This window comes from Argopecten irradians, chromosome 2, assembly GCF_041381155.1.
Source record: "Argopecten irradians isolate NY chromosome 2, Ai_NY, whole genome shotgun sequence".
In the NCBI taxonomy this organism is placed as follows: domain Eukaryota; kingdom Metazoa; phylum Mollusca; class Bivalvia; order Pectinida; family Pectinidae; genus Argopecten; species Argopecten irradians.
Genome location: NC_091135.1, coordinates 31,436,449 through 31,461,949, shown reverse-complemented (window position 1 = coordinate 31,461,949; position 25,501 = coordinate 31,436,449). Strand labels below are relative to the sequence as shown.

Genomic DNA, 25,501 nt, shown 5'->3' with positions numbered 1-25,501 from the left:
CTGTAAATATATATGTCCCTCTAACTTTCCACCGGCCACCATTAAAATTAGTACCATCTGTAAATATATATGTCCCTCTAAATTTCCACCAAGTATTTGGTCCCATAATCTTACCTGTTGGTACATACTCCTCTTCATCCAAATAGTGGTTACAGAAATTTATTGTTTTCAATACCACATCCTCAGTTGTTGATACTGGCTTGGAATGCTCCACTGCCCTGTAAGGTAAAAGATGGAAAATTAATATTACACGGTCAACACCTCATAGAAAACAATACCAAATTTGAACCTATGATACACATTACCAAATCTATATAGCCCAGAGAAGTATTTCACCGCAAATAAGACCCCTCCCGCAAATAAGACCCCCCACCTATTTTGACACATTTTCAGACTTAGGGGGGATGTCTGCAAATAAGACCCCCGAACTATTTTTTAGTTTTCTGGATGATGGATTTGAGCAATGGAGTAATTAACAAGAGATCCCAGAGGGATCTTGGCGCCCACCAAAGAATGATCTATGTCTGACAATGGAAAGAGGGATCTTTTCTCTGCTTTTCAAACTTTTGCAAACATACTACATATAAAATTTGAGACAGATCGCTTCAGTACTTTCTGAGAAATAGCAGTAACAAACTTCAACTATCAAAATCCAAGATGGCTCCTTGGCGGCCATCTTGTAAATCGATCGGTCCCAAATCGAAATATGCACAACTAGGGCCATAGAGGAACCTATATATGAAATTTGAGACAGATTCATTCAATACTTTCTGAGAAATAGTGATAACAAACTTTAACTATCAAATTCCAAGATGGCAGCCTGGCGGCCATTTTGTTGACCGATCGATCCAAAAACGCATTATGCACAACAAGAGCCCTAGGGAAACCTACATATGAAATATGAGAAAGATCCCTTCAGTACTTTGTGAGAAATAGCGATAACAAACTTTAACTATCAAATTCCAAGATGGCAGCCTGGCGGCCATTTTGTTGACCGATCGATCCAAAAACGCATTATGCACAACAAGAGCCCTAGGGAAACCTACATATGAAATATGAGAAAGATCCCTTCAGTACTTTGTGAGAAATAGCGATATTAATCTTTAACTATCAAAATCCAAGATGGCTGCCTGGTGGCCATTTTGTTGACCGATCGATCCAAAAAACGCATTATGCACAACTAGGGCCCTAGGGGAACCTACATATGAAATTTGAGAAAGATCCCTTCAGTACTTTCTGAGAAATAGCGATAACAAACTTTAAGTATTAAAATCCAAGATGGCTGCCTGGCGGCCATCTTGTTAACCGATTGGTCCCAAAATGCAATATGCACAACTAGGGCCCTAGGGGAACCTACATATGAAATTTGAGAAAGATCCCTTTAGTACTTTCTGAGAAATAGCGATAACAAACTTTAAGTATTAAAATCCAAGATGGCTGCCTGGCGGCCATCTTGTTAACCGATTGGTCCCAAAATGCAATATGCACAACTAGGGCCCTAGGGGAACCTACATATGAAATTTGAGAAAGATCCCTTCAGTACTTTCTGAGAAATAGCGATAACAAACTTTAAGTATCAAAATCCAAGATGGCTGCCTGGCGGCCATCTTGTTAACCGATTGGTCCCAAAATGCAATATGCACACCTAGGGCCCTAGGGGAATCTACATATGAAATTTGAGAAAGATCCCTTCAGTACTTTCTGAGAAATAGCGATAACAAACTTTAAGTATCAAAATCCAAGATGGCTGCCTGGCGGCCATCTTGTTGACCGATTGGTCCCAAAATGCAATATGCACAACTAGGGCCCTAGGGGAACCTACATATGAAATTTGAGAAAGATCCCTTCAGTGCTTTCTGAGAAATAGCGATAACAAGAATTGTTAACGGACGGACGGACGGAAGGACGGACGGAAGGACGGACGGACCACGGACGGACCACGGACAAAAAGCGATTTGAATAGCCCACCATCTGATGATGGTGGGCTAAAAATATCACCAAAATGACTTTGTATCGGAACTTTTTTGTTTATTTTATCGGCATAGAAAAATCACGTAGTAAAGAACTGTTTGTGTGCTTGTTATTTTTGTCATTTAATTAAAGTTAATTCACGGGTGATTTAATTATCAATAACTACGAAATGTGAACAGTGCTTATATTTAATCGGAGGCTATTTTCAACAAAATACGCCGATATTTGTTTCCATGAACACTTCAACACGTTTTAGTGTTCGTACGGCTTGTCATTTTTTATATGCATCGGCAAAGATATTCGTCATTGATGCAGATCGTTTCTGCACTCGTAGATTCTAACTTAATACAATCATTACCTAAAACATCTACTTAAGGCATTTACAGTTTCAAATATGTTTATTTGTGAACGTAACGTACCGGTATATAGCCCAGAGAAGTACTCACAAAACTTGAATCAATGCAGAGAAATATTACTTTAATATACATTGGATCCTCAATAATCCAGAAAAAAGCATCCAGATTACAAATTTTTCAAATTTTACATCATACAGCATAGGCGGTAGTTAGAATAGGTTAAAGATGCTCCACCGCTGACAAATAGTATTTTTTCACTATCAAAAACAGGACCAGACGATATAGTAGTTTTCTTCTGTTACAAAAGTTACTTACTTTACACCATTACCACCATTGAAAAGTTTGAGCTTCTAATTTTACTTTCTAATTTTACTTAAGTTAAAAATATGAAAAATAATTAATTGCATCCCGAAAAAAATCTGTGGCAATATACCCTATATGAAATGAAGTACTGATTGTGCATGCACCAAAGGCAAAATAAATTGTTTTATATTATTTTTTGTGTTAATTAAGCATATATATATACACGATAAAACACAAATTATTGTTCGAATGATGAATATCATTTATGCTCTGTCGGCGGTGGAGCATCTTTAATATAAATTTTAAATCCTACAGAAATGTTAACTAACTTTGAACCTCAGATCCTACAGAAATGTTAACTAACTTTGAACCTCAGATCCTACAGAAATGTTAACCAATATGGAACCTCAGACTGTTAACCAATATGGAACCTCACCAATATGGAACCTCAGATCCAACAGAAATGTTAACCAATATGGAACCTCAGATCCAACAGAAATGAAAACTAACTTTGAACCTCAGATCCTACGGAAATGTTAACTAACTTTAAACCTCAGATCCTACAGAAATGTTAAATTACTTTGAACCTCAGATCCTGCAGAAACGTTAACTTACTTTCAACCTCTGATCCTACAGAAATGTTAACTAACTTTGAACCTCAGATTCTACAAAAATGTTAACTTACTTTGAACCTCTGATCCTACAGAAATGTTAACTTACTTTGAACCTCTGATCCTACAGAAATGTTAACTAACCTCAGATCCTACAGAAATGTTAACTAACTATGAACCTCAGATCCTACAGAAATGTTAACTAACCTCAGATCCTACAGAAATGTTAACAAACTTTGAACCTCAGATCCTACAGAAATGTTAACTAACTTTGAACCTCAGATCCTACAGAAATGTTTGCTCACTTTGAACCTCAGATATATCAATATTTTAAGTAGAATACTTGACATACCTTCTCAATTTCTGTCGACTGATTTCATCACCATACAAGAAGGTGACAACTCCAACCATACTTTTGTGGTCGAGACACAGGGCACTTTCTCTGTGGGTGGCGTTCAGCATGATCACTACAGTCTGTATCAATACAAATACACATTGTTATAAACATAGCTCTTCCCCATAAACGCCTTGGCAAATGTGAAAATTATTCCAATAGATAAAATATTTAAACTTTGATCAAATATTTTACCAAATAGAAGCTGCTAAATATCCTTTTGTTTTTTTTGGCCACAAAACTATCGCTGCCATAGTATTTATCAAAATTATAGTTGACCAATCAGAAGCCTCTGTTTGATTGTCAACCTGAATTGTTACCCACAGTAGGATTTTGTGATGACAAATCAAATTGAACAAAATATATTTTTGAAAGTGATTTCAGTTAGAGGCCTTAAAAGTCAATCTCGGTGCTAGCTTAGGACAGAAAAAGATACCGGTGTAATGTAGATATCAGACAAAATTCAGCAAGAATCAATGGTGGTTCAGACCAAAAAAGGAAAGGCTGGTATTAACAAGAACGTGAAGGAGCATAAAAAGAGTGGATATTATAAGACTCTTTAATATGTGGATATGAAGGATATAAAGAGTATTTTTCTTTCATACCTCGACATTTTATTGCAATTTTACAACAATGATATCCCACCATTTTGAAATAAATTTGAAGAAATCTACAGTTGAGAGTCAATTTTTCATACATAAAAAATTACTTGATATTTCAACTTAAATTCTGTTGTTTGCATCTTTTATAGTAAAACCAGTCAAGTTTGTGAAAAAAAATAAAAATGTTAAAATTTTACCGAGGAAATAGAAATTTATTGACGCTGTGACGTCATGAAGCTTTATTGCATGGGTAGCCATGCAATACAGCCTAAGGCGGCATGAGTGTATTGCCCTAGACCAGCCAGTATTACACCCGTAGGTATGAAAGAATGTCCTTTCTTTCATACCTACGGGTGTAATACTGGCTGATCTAGGGAAATACACTCATGTCGCCTGAGGCTGTATTGCATGGCTACCCATGCAATAAAGCCTTGTGACGTCACGGCGTCAACAGAATTTCTATTAACTCGGTAAAATTTTAACTTTTTTTCACAAACTTGATGCAAAAAACGGGATTTTGTTGAAAATATCACGTAATTTTTCATGTATAAAAACTTGACTTTCAGTCGTGGATTTCTTCGAATTTAATTCAAAATGGCAGGATATTATAGTTGTAAAATTGCAATAAAACATCGAGATATGAAAGAAAAATACTCTTTCATAAGTGGATATGAAGGATAGGGATATTCTACCCTCGGGATCACAAAATGGTGCAAAACCCTAGGCAAGCCTCGGGTTTTACTACATTTTGTGACCCTCGGGTAGAAAATCCCTATCCTTCATATCCACATATGAAAGAGTCTTATATTACTTACCCGTGTGTCCTGAACACCCAGTACAAATTCATTAGGATCCACTAAAACTCGACCAGCAACAAGAAACTGTTTACATTGAAGATCTGAAACATACGAATGGATTACACCTTGTATTCAACTTTTACAAATATTATAGAACTTAATTTAATGTCCATTTATAATTTTGATTATATTCACAGAAAAGCTGACAATAGCGGTGGTCAAGTTTCGTGATGGTTAAGTCATATCCCTTTCACTAAGCATTGACATGATAAGGTTAGGGGTCACCTGCTCGATCATTTCTCCATAATTTCCATAGAGTCCTCTGAACTCAATGAGCTCTCCCACACTTACATCCAGGCCATTGAAACTGTTTTGTATACTGTATAGATGGTTATTTATGTGATTAAAATTTTTGTGATTATGTAAAACACAAATTTTGTAATCTAGCACTCAGTTTTATATGAATGAACCATGTCTAAATAATTTGCATATTAAATTTGCGTGATCATAGCAATTTCTAATGAAATCCTGAAAATATATCCCTGAGAAAATACCTTGAGCGTCAATATGGTAAGTTATATATCTTATACAGCAATCAATGTAGAATAAATAAAGTTTCAGCTTTTTTTTTATAGATTAATGACAAATTTACTCCATCGATAAGCCTCCACTTACCAGAACAACACACTGATCTTATGTATGCTGCTCTGTCTCCAATGTTACGAATGGTGACCCGTTTTACAATGCGTTGACCTACAGACATCTCGCCCATGTTGAGAAAGTAGTGGTCCTTTTCGGATACCTGAGCACCTTCTATGATAACTTTGCTTGTTCCACCATATCCTCTAAGTGGGATCTAGTCAAAAAACATTTTAGAGTCAAGTACAGGTACTGTATGTCAACTCCTAAGACAAGAATTTCAACTCCAAAGTCAAGAATTCCAACTCCTAAGTCAAGAATTTGCAATAAAATTGGTACAATGCAGGATTTATATTTTTGATATCTATTTAAATCCTATCAAAATAGGACAATCATGAATGTATGAGAGAATAACATTTGATCAAACTCAATGATTCAATCTTCCTAAGTCTCACTGCTTTCACTAGAGAATCAGACAACATCCCATTAGGGGTCACATTCTGGTGACCTCTATACCTTTTGTACTTGAATATGATCCCCATCTGACTAAATCAATTCAAAACAGCATTTCGTTACAGCATGTATATATGCATAGCTATATATTGTAATCTGTGGGCGAAATGACTAAATACACAAAAAAAGATTCTGACAGCTTTACACACCATTTTGTCCCTGTCAATAATTCAGAAATAGCAATTTGACTGGCCAATTCAAAAGGTCACAAGAATGTGACCCCTAATGGGATGTTGTCAGATCCTCAATTAAACACAGTGAGACTAAGATCTGTATTTCAATCAAATTGTCATTGATTGTAACTTAAACAATTAGAATAATCTTTTTAAACAAACAAACTTTGCCAGGTTTATCTCTGGCCTGAGGGTCTCATCATCAGATAAGAAAATAAAATCCACTTTTGTCTGGGTCCTTGTTATATTATCTTACAGTCAGTTAAATTATTACCATTAAACATTATAATCAATAACAAGACATATCTTGACCTGTCAGAAAAGGCCTTAGCAAGTGAATGACACTAGGCCATATCATACTTTACTCAAGCATGTTCCAAGCCCCTTCAAACTATGACCATTATATTTAGTGTTACAAAGAACTCCAGGGCCCAGTTTCATGAACATTTCTTAACTTTAAATCCGCAATAGGAAAGCATAACAGAAGTTAAGGAAAATCTTAAGTTAAGAAGAGCTTCCTTAAAATCTGTAATGCTTTTTATGGAGAATTTTAAGTTAAGAAATTCAATAAATTTAAGGAATGTTCATGAAACTGTGCCAATTACATTGCTATTAATTGAAATCTGATAATACTGACCCCTCTTGGGACCACGATAGCTACCTATTGATTTCTAAGGGCATTAAGTAGAGAGTACTCTCTGTAAACCAACTGTGGACAGATGTGATGAACTGCACTATATGGCTCTCCCACTCTCTCAAGAGATAAAAAGACTTAATTAGCATTTACTCAAATATACACATTTTTGAAAATATCCTTACCGAAAATGTATGTGCTGAACCTGAATACTTGAGGCAAAGTTTGCCTGTTGATTCACAAACTGAAGTCGGGGCATAAACAATGTGTATAGGGTACTTTTCCATGGGGTGCAATATCACATCACGGGAACGATTTGACATTTGTTGTTGTTCAGAATCAAAACCATTCTGTAGCTGTAAATAAAATATTAATAGTAAACAAACAGATATCCAGAGTAAACAGACAAATATAAACAGTAAACAGACAAATATTGACGGAAAACAGACAAATATCAACAGGAAACAGGCAAATATCCACAGTAAACAGACAAATATTAACAGTAAACAGACAAATATCCACAGTAAACAGGCAAATATCAACAGTAAACAGACAAATATCAACAGTAAACAGACAAATATCAACAGTAAACAGACAAATATCAACAGTAAACAGACAATATCAACAGTAAACAGACAAATATCCACAGTAAACAGACAAATATCACAGTAAACAGAAACAAATATCAACAGTAAACAGTAAACAGAAAATAGTAAACAGACAAATATCAACAGTAAACAGCAAATATCAACAGTAAACAGACAAATATACAGAAAAACAGACAAATAAACAGTAAACAGCAAATATCAACAGTAAACAGACAAATATCAACAGTAAACAGACAAATATCAACAGTAAACAAACAGTATCAACAGTAAACAGACAAATATCAACAGTAAACAGACAAATATCAACAGTAAACAGCAAATATCAACAGTAAACAGACAAATATCAACAACAAACAACAGTAAACAAGCAACATAACAAAATATCAACAGTAAACAGACAAATATCAACAGTAAACAGGCACAACATACGACAACAGTAAACAGACAAATATCCACAGTAAACAGACAAATATCCACAGTAAACAGTAAACAGGCAAATACAACAGTAAACAGCAAAATAGTCAACATAAACAGACAAATACAAAATCAGTAAACAGACAAATATCAACAGTAAACAGACAAATATCAACAGTAAACAGAAAATATAAACAGCAAATATCACAGTAAACAGACAAATAGTCAAGTAAACAGACAAATATCCACAGTAAACAGACAGTAAACAGACAAATAGCAACAGTAAACAGACAAATAGCAACAGTAAACAGACAAATATCAACAGTAAACAGACAAATATCCACAGTAAACAGACAAATATCCACAGTAAACAGTAAACAGGCAAATATCAACAGTAAACAGGCAAATATCAACAGTAAACAGACAAATATCAACAGTAAACAGACAAATAGCAACAGTAAACAGGCAAATATCAACAGTAAACAGACAAATATCAACAGTAAACAGACAATCAACAGTAAACAGCAATATCAACAGTAAACAGACAAATATCAACAGTAAACAGGCAAATATCAACAGTAAACAGACAAATATCCACAGTAAACAGACAAATATCCACAGTAAACAGACAAATATCAACAGTAAACAGACAAATAGCAACAGTAAACAGACAAATATCAACAGTAAACAGACAAATATCCACAGTAAACAGACAAATATCAACAGTAAACAGACAAGTATCAACAGTAAACAGACAAATATCAACAGTAAACAGACAAATATCAACAGTAAATAGCAACAGTAAACAGGCAAATATCAACAGTAAACAGACAAATATCAACAGTAAACAGACAAATATCAACAGTAAACAGACAAATATCAACAGTAAACAGACAAGTATCAACAGTAAACAGACAAATATCAACAGTAAACAGGCAAATAGCAACAGTAAACAGACAAGTATCAACAGTAAACAGACAAATATCCACAGTAAACAGACAAATATCCACAGTAAACAGACAAATATCCACAGTAAACAGACAAATATCCACAGTAAACAGACAAATATCCACAGTAAACAGACAAATATCCACAGTAAACAGACAAATATCCACAGTAAACAGACAAATATCCACAGTAAACAGACAAATAGCAACAGTAAACAGAACAAATATCAACAGTAAACAGACAAATATCAACAGTAAACAGACAAATATCAACAGTAAACAGACAAATATCAACAGTAAACAGACAAATATCAACAGTAAACAGACAAATATCAACAGTAAACAGACAAATATCCACAGTAAACAGACAAATAGCCACAGTAAACAGACAAATATCAACAGTAAACAGACAAATATCAACAGTAAACAGACAAATAGCAACAGTAAACAGACAAATATCAACAGTAAACAGACAAATATCCACAGTAAACAGACAAATATCAACAGTAAACAGACAAATATCAACAGTAAACAGACAAATATCAACAGTAAACAGACAAATATCAACAGTAAACAGTAAACAGACAAATATCCACAGTAAACAGACAAATATCCACAGTAAACAGACAAATATCCACAGTAAACAGACAAATATCAACAGTAAACAGACAAATATCCACAGTAAACAGACAAATATCAACAGTAAACAGACAAATAGCAACAGTAAACAGGCAAATATCAACAGTAAACAGACAAATATCAACAGTAAACAGACAAATATCAACAGTAAACAGACAAATATCAACAGTAAACAGACAAATATCAACAGTAAACAGACAAATATCAACAGTAAACAGACAAATATACAGTAAACAGACAAATACACAGTAAACAGACAAATATCCACAGTAAAGACAAACAAATATCAGCAAAGCAGTAAACAGACAAGTATCAACAGTAAACAAATAGCAACAGTAAACAGACAAGTATCAACAGTAAACAGACAAATATCCACAGTAAACAGACAAATAGCAACAGTAAACAGACAAGTATCCACAGTAAACAGACAAATATCCACAGTAAACAGACAAATATCCACAGTAAACAGACAAATAGCAACAGTAAACAGACAAATATCCACAACAAACAAATAGCAACAGTAAATTGACAAACAGCAATAGTAAACTTATTAACAACAAATCAGAATCTGTTATTCAATTCTTTTGTTATTTTAGATGGCATGTTGGTGACCACATTTCATCGATTGTTGTTGTTTTAGATACAAAAAAAATGTTATTTACTGAGCTCAACAGTTGTATGGTATACAGAGGAATCAATCTAAATGGCATTGAAGTTTCCAAAAGAAAATATGCAAATAAATAGAGAATCGAAATTGGCACAGATGGATTTGGTCTATTCTCCAAAGATGCAAAGTGTCAACAAAATTGTGATATGAGACTTTTTAAATCACATTTTACACTCGTGCTCACCCAACTGTGTATGACGCAAGTATTGTATTTCCTGAAGTATAAATCGTGACTTTTCGCCCTGAAAATCGGAAGCGCGACCTATAAACCAATGAGACTTATCTTTGGAAGAAAACAAATATCTGACAATGCTTTTTGCATTATCACATCATGATTCACATGCGAAAATCATCATTTTACTCGTCAGTTTAGTAAAGTTATACATAAAAAAATTGCAGTAAAAGTGTTTAAAAGGTTTAATATGTAATAAGAATATAGTAAAAATGAAAATAATTACTGATTTACCTGTGTCATGTTAGTTGTTTAGTTAGGGTCCCTGAGCGTAACAGCAGTACTGATTTACTTGTGTCATGTGTGTGACAACGCTGTCTATAAATAGCACAACTACAGTGCTCTTAACAGTATTTCTATACAAGTCAGCTGTTGAGCGGTAGGGGTTTACATACTTGCGTCGTTTGCAGTTGGGGGACCACAAGTGTACTGCTAGGCTTCATCTTAAGTGATGTAAAAACTTACCTGAAAATCTTGGGAACTTGATCGTATTGACATTCTGATTCGACACCGTTCATCTGACTTATTCATCACATTCACCCTCTTTTGGCTAGTAAAGAATAATCAACTAGTATTTTATTGATATTCAAACGTATCAAAAACTCATTATAGCTTCTTCCTGTGTGATTCAAACTACAGATAGCAGTATCATGTTTTATTAACTATAACTTCACTGATTTTGTTATTAAAAGTTATAATAGTACAGGGATTAAAGAATGAATTGGTGGAGAACCACAAAACCATTTACATATTAACAGTATAAAATCTAATAAATCATACTCACACATATTGGCCCACAGGAACACCACAATAACAGAGGAAATGTTTGTCGGACAGTAGTGTTTGTGTTTTGTTCACTTGTTCCTTCACCACTTTTACCACCACTGGGAGTTCATACTCAGGGCCGTCAGGTAGGACACGCATCAATAGTACCCTACAATCATAATACAGAGCCATGATACACATCAATAGTACCCTACAATCATAATACAGAGTCAGGATACACATCAATAGTACCCTACAATCATAGTACAGAGTCAGGATACACATCAATAGTACCCTACAATCATAGTACAGAGTCAGGATACACATCAATAGTACCCTACAATCATAGTACAGAGTCAGGATACACATCAATAGTACCCTACAATCATAATACAGAGCCAGGATACACATCAATAGTACCCTACAATCATAATACAGAGCCAGGATACACATCAATAGTACCCTATAATCATAGTATAGAGTCAGGATACACATCAATAGTACCCTACAATCATAGTACAGAGTCAGGATACACATCAATAGTACCCTACAATCATAGTACAGAGTCAGGATACACATCAATAGTACCCTACAATCATAGTACAGAGTCAGGATACACATCAATAGTACCCTACAATCATAGTACAGAGTCAGGATACACATCAATAGTACCCTACAATCATAGTACAGGGCCAGGATACACATCAATAGTACCCTACAATCATAGTACAGGGCCAGGATACACTTCAATAGTACCCTATAATCATAGTAGAGACTAGAGAGCCAGGATACATATCAATAGTACCCTACAATCATAGTACAGAGCCAGGATACACATCAATAGTACCCTACAATCATAGTACAGAGTCAGGATACACATCAATAGTACCCTACAATCATAGTACAGGGCCAGGATACACTTCAATAGTATCCTATAATCATAGTACAGAGTCAGGACACACATCAATAGTACCCTACAATCATAATACAGAGTCAGGATACACATCAATAGTACCCTACAATCATAGTACAGAGTCAGGATACACATCAATAGTACCCTACAATCATAATGCAGAGTCATCAGGTAGGACACACATCAATAGTACCCTACAATCATAGTACAGAGTCAGGATACACATCAATAGTACTCTACAATCATAGTTTAGAGTCAGGATACACATCAATAGTACCCTACAATCATAGTACAGAGTCAGGATACACATCAATAGTACCCTACAATCATAGTACAGAGTCAGGATACACATCAATAGTACCCTACAATCATAATACAGAGTCGTCAGGTAGGACACACATCAATAGTACCCTACAATCATAATACAGAGTTGTCAGGTAGGACACACATCAATAGTACCCTACAATCATCCTAGAGTCGTCAGGTAGGATACACATCAATATTACTAATGAATTAGTTTAACTACCACTCCGTTTAAAATACATACGTCTCAAATTCAGTAAGAGCGTTTTTTGTCGGCAGAAATTTAATGTTGGATTCCACTTTTTCTCCAGGAGGAATTATCATCCTTCTAGGTGTGACAATGAGTTCATCACCATCGGTCGCTGTATACAGCATTAGCTCCATGTTGATGTTTCCTACATTCTTCAACGACACTTTCTGGCTGTCTTGTTTGCCAATGGGAGCCATCAACCGGACAACCTTTCCAACATATGGTTTTCAGATTAGCTTAAAAATGTATCATACATACCAAATCATCAAAGGGAACAGGCTTAAAAAACTGTTCTCAACAACCAACCTTTCAACAGTTAGAATTCTAAATGGTTGCTTGTCATCGTCAGAACAGCATCTCCGTCATAACGTTTTTTAAGATTGTTTCAAAACTTATTGCGCATATGAAGACAAATTGTTAACAGATGGTTGTTGCCTTACTATGCTTTCCTGACAGAACACTTACATCTAAGCTCCTATCAATGTGGAGTTTAGCCATTCCCACTATAGCACTTAGTTTGATGGAAAAAAGAGGCGGCATGTGAGAGGAGGGAGTGTCCACTTCCATTTCCACTCTAGCCATCATCTCTTCAGGAGGGAGTTGGGCCATAGCTGTAAATATATAACAGTGATCTGATATCTCTATATCTGCTAGATATACAGTCAATCCTGATCAAGGTATTTTGCTAGTCTCCACTAAACTCTTCACAATGTATTCAATTATATTTGTAATTTGAAGTAGACTTTAATTTGACTACTAAAAGCATTTGTTCTGCTGAAATGAACTAAATAGATCTACCGTATTCATCATAATTAGTGCCTCTACCCTTTATAACATGTGATGCCTCTAACATCAGCATTGTATACATGAATTTGCGAGTCTTTTAAATGTGATCATGACATAATAAAGTGTCTCAAAGTTAAATTTGCATACCGTATTCGACCCAATAAATGCTTATGTCCCTATAAGCACCCCTCCCCTTATTTAGGACTCACTTCAAAGCCCAAGCATAAGACCAAAACTATCAAAACTGTATATGTTTGAAATAATTGCGTCTTATTAAGCACCTTTCCTTTTTTTCAATTTTTCAAACGCCCTGGGCACTTATTAGGTCAAAAATACGGTATGAATGTTTACAGTAATATATTTTAATAGGTGTCATGAGTACAGAAGATCTAAAATATGCCTGATATTTTGTTGTCCACAAAAAGCTAATATTTTTTGTCCACAACTTAGATTTTCATTCACTAATGAGCGCCCCTTTTGTTAATACAATTTTTCAAGCACCCTTGGCGCTAATTACGGCGAATACAGTACTACTTTTCCTTTTTGTGTTAAATTAAGTAAACCTTAGAGTAGTGTTACCACAGAACACAGAATTCTACATAAAGTACCTGCCACCACAAAATGTTTTCAATATATCACAAGAAATTTTTTGAGAATAACAATTCAGTGTACATCCTTCACAAGCATTTTCAGCCAAAATATCCTTTTGTTTGCTTAGTTTGAGTTTTACAGCCCATTGACAGCCAAGGTCATTTAGGGCAATAATATCCTGATACATATATAACTCCATAGATTGTATTATGACATACATAGAATTTAACATGTCTTTGTCTGTGAAGTGGTATACCTCTGTCATAGTGTTTCTCCGGAGGTCGACAGTAAATACTGACATCCCAAGGCTGGTTCAGTTGACCACTCCGTCTGCCTGGTAGGCACATGGTAATGACAGTCTTGCCTAGGGCCTGAGTCTGTGGCCGACTTGTTCTAGATATCACAGACACATCAGCTGCACTGTTCTTACTATCAAACTCAAAACAATGCCAAGGTCTCTTACTCTGAAATCAAGACAATGCCAGACAATCAACAAATCCCTAGAGACCCAGATGAAATAAAATTCAAGAAATAGTAAGAACTTCTTCATGACTTTCATTTATTTTCATAAATCAATATTACAGCTACTGGAGGAAACACTATGGCAATTATTTGATTAATCTACTACAAAAGTATGTGATTCTGCACTTTTTGAGTGTTTTTATTGATCAGTCATGTTTCATCTAGTATCGTCTTTGCCGTTTTCATTTGAAATTTTAATTTATAAAGCACTTATTAAGAAACTATTGATGATTTGTCACACAATGGGTTTGAATAGGTTAGTTATCAAATTGAGACAATAAATCATTATCGGAAGTGTTTTTCATTGTTATATGATCCAGGATTGTAAGAATTGTTTTAATTTTAAGATGCCATTGAATCGATAAAGCCACATGAAGGCTTCACATTTCTGGCTATGGATATATAATTATCAGCAAAAAGGTTGTGAAAACTTAAAAGCAGAATTCTGATTGGGTTAAAGTCTGATGGCTGCCAAACTTACCGCGGTGATGGCCAGGCGAATTGGGACCATAGCTTTTCCTTCATTGACAATACTTAGATATTTCTCACAGGTGCTTCCCCAGGACAAATGGCCGAAGTCCATGTGTCGATGACCATCAGCTACCACCTGTGGACAAAGGGTTTAGAGGCACATAAAGGTAAGCTATCTAGATGGTTGATGACCACAACAGATGTATGAATACCACAACAGATGTATGAATACCAAAACATCAAATGTATGAAACATCAAATGTATGAATACCAAAACATCAAATGTATGAAACATCAAATGTATGAATACCAAAACATCAAATGTATGAATACCAAAACATCAAATGTATGAATACCAAAACATCAAATGTATGAATACCTAAACATCAAATGTATGAAACATCAAATGTATGAATACCAAAACATCAAATGTATGAATACCAAAACATCAAATGTATGAATACCAAAACATCAAATGTATTAATACCAAAACTTTTGTGTATCCCAACATATTGTAAGCACTTTTTGCAGCTGTCTTTTAAGTGGTGCTAATTCAGGTCAGCGCTAAATTTTGTTAAAGCGTATTTCCGGTTTGAACCAAATTGAATTGCTCAACTTTATATCTGCACTAATCAATCATATAATTTACAGTTTTCCTCATTTTTGCCAAACTTTACTGAACATAAATAAGTACTATAACAATATTTGGGTGAAGTTAAAACTAAAATATACATGAAAATGCCCCATCTCCACATGTATTGTGACTAGGAAACTACCATAGGATGTGGTGGGATGGACATGGGTACACTATATGCCTATTGCTCTAATTTCATAGCAGGGGTATGACATTTTTTTTAAAGATAAATCTGCTCATGTAACTGTATCTTAAAATTAAATCTCCTCATGTGCCTGTATCTTTAAGATAAATCTCCTCATGTGTCTGTATCTTAAAGATAAATCTCCTCATGTGCCTGTATCTTAAAGATTAATCTCCTCAAGTACCTGTATCTTAAAGATAAATGTCTTCACATTCCTGTATCTTAAAATTAAATCTTCTCACATACTTGTATCTTAAAGATAAATGTCCTGATGTACCTGAATTTTCAAGATAAATCGCCTCTTGTACCTATATCTTAAAGGTAAATCTTCTCACATACTTGTATCTTAAAGATAAATGTCCTGATGTACCTGAATTTTCAAGGTAAATCGCCTCTTGTAACTATATCTTAAAGGTAAATCTTCTCACATACTTGTATCTTAAAGATAAATGTCCTGATGTACCTGAATTTTCAAGGTAAATCGCCTCTTGTACCTATATCTTAAAGGTAAATCTCCTCACATACTTGTATCTTAAAGATAAATGTCCTGATGTACCTGAATTTTCAAGGTAAATCGCCTCTTGTACCTATATCTTAAAGGTAAATCTCCTCACCTACTTGTATCTTAAAGATAAATGTCCTGATGTACCTGAATTTTCAAGGTAAATCGCCTCTTGTACCTATATCTTAAAGGTAAATCTCCTCACCTACTTGTATCTTAAAGATAAATGTCCTGATGTACCTGAATTTTCAAGATAAATCGCCTCTTGTACCTATATCTTAAAGGTAAATCTCCTCACCTACTTGTATCTTAAAGATAAATGTCATGATGTACCTGAATTTTCAAGGTAAATCGCCTCTTGTACCTATATCTTAAAGATAAATGTCCTGATGTACCTGAATTTTCAAGGTAAATCACCTCTTGTACCTATATCTTAAAGGTTAATCCCCTCACCTACTTGTATCTTAAAGATAAATGTCATGATGTACCTGAATTTTCAAGGTAAATCGCCTCTTGTACCTATATCTTAAAGATAAATGTCCTGATGTACCTGAATTTTCAAGGTAAATCGCCTCTTGTACCTGTATCTTAAAGTTAAATCTTCTCACATACTTGTATCTTAAAGATAAATGTCCTGATGTACCTGAATTTTCAAGGTAAATCGCCTCTTGTACCTATATCTTAAAGGTAAATCTCCTATCCTACTTGTATCTTAAAGATAAATGTCCTGATGTACCTGAATTTTCAAGATAAATCGCCTCTTGTACCTATATCTTAAAGGTAAATCTCCTATCCTACTTGTATCTTAAAGATAATTATCACGTACCTGTATCTGGGGTTTCTCTGCCTCAGCCACTATTTTAATAAAGGTTTCCACCTTATTCACCCCGGCATCTTTTTCCCGCAAAAACAAGTGTGAATAAATGTTCAGCTCGGCTTTGTATGCTCCGGGGTACTTGGGCATAAATATCACCTGCAATGGGATACAGAATAACTTCAGTCTATTTTACGATGATTAAATTTAGTTTAAAGGTATTGTTAGTAGAGAGATATTCTCCTGGAAACACACATGATTTTGCATTAATGACAGAATTAACTCAACTTTTGATGAAAATGGATAAACTCTTTAATGCATTTTTTAATAATTCCATTTAATAAATATATAACAGTTTCTAGATTTCAAGTAAACAATAGCGGATCTCAGCAAAATAGCTGAAAAAAAATTACGTGTGAAGAAAGAGTGTGAGACAATATGTTTGTGTCTTACCATCATCTCCTCTGTATTGTGGGGTTCAATGATGACCTTGGATTTCATTTCAAATGGAAAATTGGTATCACATGGCACTGGATGTCCATCCAAACTGAGTGACTTGACCTCTATGTGACACTCCAGCCAGCTGGATGTTGGGTTGGTCATTGGCAGGACGGCATTATTCGATATCCCAACACAGCACACACTGGAGAACTTCAGGACCAGTGGGGCCTCAACAGGCTGAAGTTTCTTGGATAACACCAGCCCTTCAAAATAATGACAAAACAGATTAGAATGTGAAAAACAAGAGGTCCATAGGACCTGTTAACTGTATTTACTACCTTGAATTTATACAATTTAAATGCTGTAATAATCAATATCTACTAAATCAATGTAACTAAAAATATTGGTATTTGCATAAACATATAATAGGCACTTATTTTTGCGCAGTCAATTTTGCAATTTTTTTTCCCTAAGAAAAACTGTTGAGATAAACTATGATTTATTAACTCGGATATGTAAAAGCCTAATTCAGTGGTTAAATATCAGAAATACCATTTTTACTTTGAGTGCAGTACATGAATTAGGGCTACAAAGACAGTATGAATAGTAATAAAATATTACCGATGAAATAGGAATGTTTACAGCATGAGACCATTTACAGCGCTGTAATATCTGCCATCCATTCATTAATGTATCGTGTTATATTATCGTATTATTTCAAGGATCCATTTATATGGGGATTTTTACACATGTTGATTATTTATTACCCTATATCAACATTTAATATCATTGCCTTTTAAGAAAAGATCATCAACTTGCTGACAAAGTAGATAAAATCAAACTATTTTGCATCATTCTGGAATTTTCTACCCAAAGAATCTTAACAATATTGACTTCATGATCAGTTTTACACAGTTTAAGTCTGATTTCTGAATACTTATCTATACTTCTATTTCTAAACCACAAAATATTTTCTATATGTATATTGGGTGCTTAACTGTACAAGAATACATTTTGTCTTACCGTCTGTGTCAGAGTGTCTGGCATGGGATTCCTGTCTTTTATGCTGAACGGGAGTAAAATCATTTATAGAGCCTGTCGACATCCTCATTGTCATGTTGCTTGATGTCGTGATCAATTCGTCGATAGGGAAGAACTGTGTGGAGTTATTGCCCTTTGAGAATGGCGTGCTCTGGTAGACTGGACCATTATCCAGAGTACTTAAACCATGAAGTGTTTGTTGATGAAGGTGACGATGAGATATGTCATCTAGATTAGAGTCACGAAAATGTGGCCGTGGAATTCCACGAGTATCAGCACGTCCGTGTAAACTCCCAGACGACAGAGGGTTTGTAATGAGATGACCGGGAATATCCCGCTGAAGATATTCTTGGGCAAAGTCTGTAGTGGACAGTGATTGAGAGGTGAGAAGGAGAGGTTTTTCTCCACTGCCTGATGGTGCCACTGGTTTCTTAGACAATAAGTCATGTCTAAAACTTGGTATAGCAGGAGGAGGCATGGCCATACTATCCAAAACATTCCTACTGAGTTCAGGACTACTGGTCATCCGATTACACCTCTCACTCTCATCCTTTGCAGGGTTTCTCAAATCTCTGCTACTTGACTGTGAAACTGTTTTCAGTTGATCTGCTCCTTGACTCACATTATCCATAACTGGAGGCGACAAACTCTCCATTACTCCTCGGCTATTTGACCCCCTCACAGGCGAATCTATTCTGCCACTTCCTCCTCGACTATTAGACCGCCTTACTGGAGAGTCAAGCCGAGAAGTTGGTCTAATGTCTTCTTTCACATCTGTTGACAGCTTTTCAGATGCATTCAGTCTGTCCCTGTCACTAGTTCTGTCTTTGAATGAGGAAAACAAAGAGTCTTTGGTCTGACTGAATAAAGGCCCCATTTCACTGACTTGAGTAAAACTATCCGGGTGAATATCAACAAGTTCCTCTGTGTCATTAGCTGTTCCTTTATTTCTCTGCATGCTTAAACTTTTTTGCTGATATGCATCACTTTCTGGATATGCCTGTTGCTTCTCTACCACAACTCCCTGATCACTCCCTGACAAGTCTGGACGAGAGGATTGTTTTTTATAATTCTGGTTATTATGAAGTAATTCTCTATTGTTGATTAGATCAAATCCCCTGGAATCTGCCAGTTGGATGTCAGCAGTGCCAACCAAGTCCTCCCTGGACCTGCTCCTGCTACTCACATTGCCGATGTCTGCCTGGAAGCTGTACTCTGTACCATCAGGAATGTGGTGACCCGTCAAACCTAGACTTGTAGAACTACTACTCCTGGGACTTTTCTCTGGGGCTCTACTTGCAGCATCATCTGTAGACAGCTGTGTTATCTTACTAAAGTTGTTTTGGGGTAGTCCAGCAGAGGAGAGAGGACAGGGTGAGCTGGTATGAGTTGTCTGTACATAAAGTTCCATCCGAGAGGCCTGACCATCTGCTGGCTGTTTACCCCTAGATTGATATTGAGAGCCCTCCAGGGACACAATAGGGCCTCCCTGATGTGGAGCATCTTCATCAAATGTCAGACTTTTGGAGGGGTTAACACTAGATTCCTGTTGTGTTTCTGACCTCCTTGAGAAAGCCATGCTCAGTCTTGGAGAACGATACAAATCCTTGTCTGCCTGAGTATCCGAGGGTAAGCTAGCCACTCCCTCGTCTTGATCAGACACTCTCCTACCTTTAGCACTAGCATGTGTTACTGAAAACTCATCCTCTGATTCCTCACCATCAGGCTTTGATTTCTGAATCGTTTTTTCCATATGGAAGTCATTTCCTTGAGAAGGTTTAATGCTGATTTCATCCTGCTTTACTTCTTCTCCATCATATGATCCTCTCGCCGAGTCCGAGAAAGACTGTGATCGTCGCTTTGAATCTACTGTTGAGCCTTTCCTCACTGGAAGTTTAGACCTGCTCTTGTTCAGCTGATCTCTAGGACTTTGCTGCGATTCTCCCTCAGTTTCCTTACGTTCTGTTGAAACCCTTGGCTCCCGGTCTTCTGCCTTACTCAAAGAATGACCTTCAGTCTCTTCTCTTTGTGAAGAAGCTGGCATTGTCTCAGCTTGACTGGAGGAAGGACCTCTCTTTTTCTTAGGTAAAGACATAATGATCTGAACAAGTTCTTCTGGTGTGGCCGATGATCTCATACTGGCTATAGCTTTGCTGATTTGACTGATATTGAGGGTTGCTGTAAAATAAATTAAAGTTGCTCTAAAACCAAATAAGTAATTGACATTCAGCCTTACTTTGTATTCCGTTATATTTGTCTCAGACACAAAATAATTAAACTTAAGATAAATATCATTACATATTTCTTCCAATGGATGATATGGATGACAAAAACATTTATGAAAATACTGTTCTCAGAAAGCGTCAAGAATATTGTTGCTGTCATTTTAACATTTTCTAAAGGTGATTGTCACAGTGTTAGCTTATGAACAAGATATAGGGTTTGATGAGGTTGTAATTCAGTACTTACTGGAAGATTCTGAGGCAGACTGATCCTGCGGGGTGTCATCCCCAGTTTTTGACCCTGCCAACTCAGCCATGGTCATCTCTGATTGGCTAACCAGTGTAGTATCTCCTATAAATATATACGTTACAAATTGTACTTATTTTATATTATAGATATAACACTTATATACATATATTTACATTTACTTGTCACTTCTACTATATAAACTATTAAACCAAGGCAAAGTGAAGTATATGATGGTATAGCTGACATCCAAAGCATGACCATTATGTCGTCACTAAAGTTGACGTGGTGACGTCAACTGATCACCATCAAAATGGCTGTTCCATCTTGTGGATTAAATCGTCGTTGATAAACGGTTTTCCTGGTCTAGCTTAAATATTGTTAATGCAGAGACCCTAAAATGAGTTGATAATGTAAATATAAGCATTAATCTATCTTCCTGTGGCATCTATGGTCTACATAGATGCTAGAGCCTTGCAGACAATATTAAATACCTCATAATGCTGATTGTCTGCAAAGCTCTGGCATTTATATAGACCATAGATGCCATAGGAAAATAGTTTAATCTTAAATATTCCTTTTTATTTATTTAATTTTATAAATTTATGAATTTACTTTTTTTAAACTTATTCATAGGAGTTTATTCCAAAAATGATTTATGTAGCCTTTGAAAGCGTCATTCATACATTAGACTGTAATATGTAAAACCATAATTTTGATCAATTTTGCGAGGTATCAAATTTTGCAAATTAGGATAAATCTGTGAACTTAGCAAAATCAAAACCCTGCAAATATTAGCTGATTATACAGTACCTTCTTCATTACCAACTCCTGCTGTACGGTTCACACAGCTCTCATCCCTATCATCCAATAAGGCTACAGGTTTCCTATTCTCTGGAGGAGTCTTACACACAAACCCAAACTCCGGCTGTCAGAAATACAAACAAGCTGTTTATAATAAAACTCCAAATATTGGAAACTAATATGAACTTTATAGTGCTAAGTGCTATTTTACTAAAGTATAGAGTGGAAGTCATCCATCAGGTCATATAGTGCTATTTCACTGAAGTATAGAATGGAAGTCATCCATCAGGTCATATAGTGCTATTCCACTGAGTATAGAGTGGAAGTCATCCATCAGGTCATATAGTGCTATTTCACTGAAGTATAGAGTGGAAGTCATCCATCAGGTCATATAGTGCTATTTCACTGAAGTATAAAGTGGAAGTCATCCATCAGGTCATATAGTGCTATTTCACTGAGTATAGAGTGGAGTCATCCATCAGGTCATATAGTGCTTGAGTGAGTGGTCATCCATCAGGTCATATAGTGCTATTCACTGAGTATAGAGGAAGTCATCCATCAGGTCATATAGTGCTATTTCACTGAAGTATAGATGGAAATCATCCATCAGGTCATATAGTGCTATTTCCCAGGTGAATATGTATTCATGAGTGGAAGTCATCCATCAGGTCATATAGTGCTATTTCACTGAAGTATAGAGTGGAAGTCATCCATCAGGTCATATAGTGCTATTTCACTGAAGTATAAGAGTGGAAGTCATCCATCAGGTCATATAGTGCTATTTCACTGAGTATAGAAGTGGAAGTCATCCATCAGGTCATATAGTGCTATTTCACTGAAGTATAGAGTGGAAGTCATCCATCAGGTCATATAGTGCTATTTCACTGATGTATAGAGTGGAAGTCATCCATCAGGTCATATAGTGCTATTTCACTGAAGTATAGAGTGGAAGTCATCCATCAGGTCATATAGTGCTATTTCACTGAGTATAGAGTGGAAGTCATCCATCAGGTCATATAGTGCTATTTCACTGAAGTATAGAGTGGAAGTCATCCATCAGGTCATATAGTGCTATTTCACTGAAGTATAGAGTGGAAGTCATCCATCAGGTCATATAGTGCTATTTCATGAAGTATAGAGTGGAAGTCATCCATCAGGTCATATAGTGCTATTTCACTGAAGTATAGAGTGGAAGTCATCCATCAGGTCATATAGTGCTATTTCACTGAAGTATAGAGTGGAAGTCATCCATCAGGTCATATAGTGCTATTCCACTGAAGTATAGAGTGGAAGTCATCCATCAGGTCATATAGTGCTATTTCACTGAAGTATAGAGTGGAAGTCATCCATCAGGTCATATAGTGCTATTTCACTGAAGTATAGAGTGGAAGTCATCCATCAGGTCATATAGTGCTATTTCACTGATGTATAGAGTGGAAGTCATCCATCAGGTCATATAGTGCTATTTCACTGAAGTATAGAGTGGAAGTCATCCATCAGGTCATATAGTGCTATTCCACTGAGTATAGAGTGGAAGTCATCCATCAGGTCATATAGTGCTATTCCACTGAGTATAGAGTGGAAGTCATCCATCAGGTCATATAGTGCTATTTCACTGAAGTATAGAGTGGAAGTCATCCATCAGGTCATATAGTGCTATTTCACTGAAGTATAGAGTGGAAGTCATCCATCAGGTCATATAGTGCTATTCCACTGAGTATAGAGTGGAAGTCATCCATCAGGTCATATAGTGCTATTCCACTGAGTATAGAGTGGAAGTCATCCATCAGGTCATATAGTGCTATTCCACTGAAGTATAGAGTGGAAGTCATCCATCAGGTCATATAGTGCTATTTCACTGATGTATAGAGTGGAAGTCATCCATCAGGTCATATAGTGCTATTTCACTGATGAAGTATAGAGTGGAAGTCATCCATCAGTCATATAGTGCTATTTCTGAAGTATAGAGTGGAAGTCATCCATCAGGTCATATAGTGCTATTTCACTGAAGTATAGAGTGGAAGTCATCCATCAGGTCATATAGTGCTATTTCACTGAAGTATAGAGTGGAAGTCATCCATCAGGTCATATAGTGCTATTTCACTGAAGTATAGAGTGGAAGTCATCCATCAGGTCATATAGTGCTATTTCACTGAAGTATAGAGTGGAAGTCATCCATCAGGTCATATAGTGCTATTTCACTGAAGTATAGAGTGGAAGTCATCCATCAGGTCATATAGTGCTATTTCACTGAATGTTTCCAGTATAGAGAGTGGAAGTCATCCATCAGGTCATATAGTGCTATTTCACTGAAGTATAAAGTGGAAGTCATCCATCAGGTCATATAGTGCTATTTCACTGAGTATAGAGTGGAAGTCATCCATCAGGTCATATAGTGCTATTCCACTGAAGTATAGAGTGGAAGTCATCCATCAGGTCATATAGTGCTATTTCAGTGAAGTATAGAGTGGAAGTCATCCATCAGGTCATATAGTGCTATTTCACTGAAGTATAGAGTGGAAGTCATCCATCAGGTCATATAGTGCTATTTCACTGATGTATAAAGTGGAAGTCATCCATCAGTGCTATTTCACTGAAGTATAAAGTGGAAGTCCTCCATCAGGTCATAGAGTGCTATCATCCATCAGGTCATATAGTGCTATTTCACTGATGTATAGAGTGGAAGTCATCCATCAGGTCATATAGTGCTATTTCAGTGAAGTATATGAGTGGAATAGTCATCCCATCAGGTCATATAGTGCTATTTCACTGAAGTATAGAGTGGAAGTCATCCATCAGGTCATATAGTGCTATTTCACTGAAGTCTCCATCAGGACATATAGTGCTATTTCACTGTGTATAAATGTGGAAGTCATCCATCAGGTCATTTCACTGAAGTATAGAGTGGAAGTCATCCATCAGGGTCATATAGTGCTATTTCACTGAAGTATAAAGTGGAAGTCATCCATCAGGAATATAGTTGCTATTTCACTGAAGTATAGAGTGGAAGTCATCCATCAGGTCATATAGTGCTATTTCACTGAAGTATATAGAGTGGAAGTCATCCATCAGGTCATATAGTGCTATTTCACTGAAGTATAGAGTGGAAGTCATCCATCAGGACATATAGTGCTTATTTCACTGAAGTATAGAGTGGAAGTCATCCATCAGGTCATATAGTGCTATTTCACTGAAGTATAAGAGTGGAAGTCATCCATCAGGTCATATAGTGCTATTTCACTGAAGTATAGAGTGGAAGTCATCCATCAGGTCATATAGTGCTATTTCACTGAAGTATAGAGTGGATGTCATCCATCAGGTCATATAGTGCTATTTCACTGATGTATAAAGTGGAAGTCATCCATCAGGTCATATAGTGCTATTTCACTGATGTATAAAGTGGAAGTCATCCATCAGGTCATATAGTGCTATTTCACTGAAGTATAGAGTGGGAAGTCATCCATCAGGTCATATAAGTGCTATTTCACTGAAGTATAGAGTGGAAGTCATC

The 25,501-nt window shown here is 35.9% G+C and overlaps 1 protein-coding gene across 2 annotated transcripts in view; it reads right to left on the bottom strand.

Annotated features, from left to right (window-relative positions):
* LOC138315140 (centrosomal protein of 192 kDa-like) overlaps nt 1-25,501 on the bottom strand; it is a 54,306-nt gene that overhangs the window by 10,698 nt on the left and 18,107 nt on the right. For both annotated transcript variants that reach the window (XM_069255924.1, XM_069255925.1), the window contains 16 exons: nt 22,000-22,114; nt 21,187-21,291; nt 18,700-20,895; nt 17,689-17,939; nt 17,248-17,394; nt 15,112-15,237; nt 14,365-14,572; nt 13,197-13,342; nt 12,726-12,940; nt 11,285-11,434; nt 10,966-11,050; nt 7,179-7,349; nt 5,710-5,890; nt 5,053-5,135; nt 3,594-3,715; nt 115-218 (listed from right to left, as the gene is read on the bottom strand). In XM_069255924.1, the coding sequence (XP_069112025.1) occupies nt 115-218; nt 3,594-3,715; nt 5,053-5,135; nt 5,710-5,890; nt 7,179-7,349; nt 10,966-11,050; nt 11,285-11,434; nt 12,726-12,940; nt 13,197-13,342; nt 14,365-14,572; nt 15,112-15,237; nt 17,248-17,394; nt 17,689-17,939; nt 18,700-20,895; nt 21,187-21,291; nt 22,000-22,114 (4,405 nt within the window). The remainder of the gene's footprint in view (nt 1-114; nt 219-3,593; nt 3,716-5,052; nt 5,136-5,709; nt 5,891-7,178; nt 7,350-10,965; nt 11,051-11,284; nt 11,435-12,725; nt 12,941-13,196; nt 13,343-14,364; nt 14,573-15,111; nt 15,238-17,247; nt 17,395-17,688; nt 17,940-18,699; nt 20,896-21,186; nt 21,292-21,999; nt 22,115-25,501) is intronic.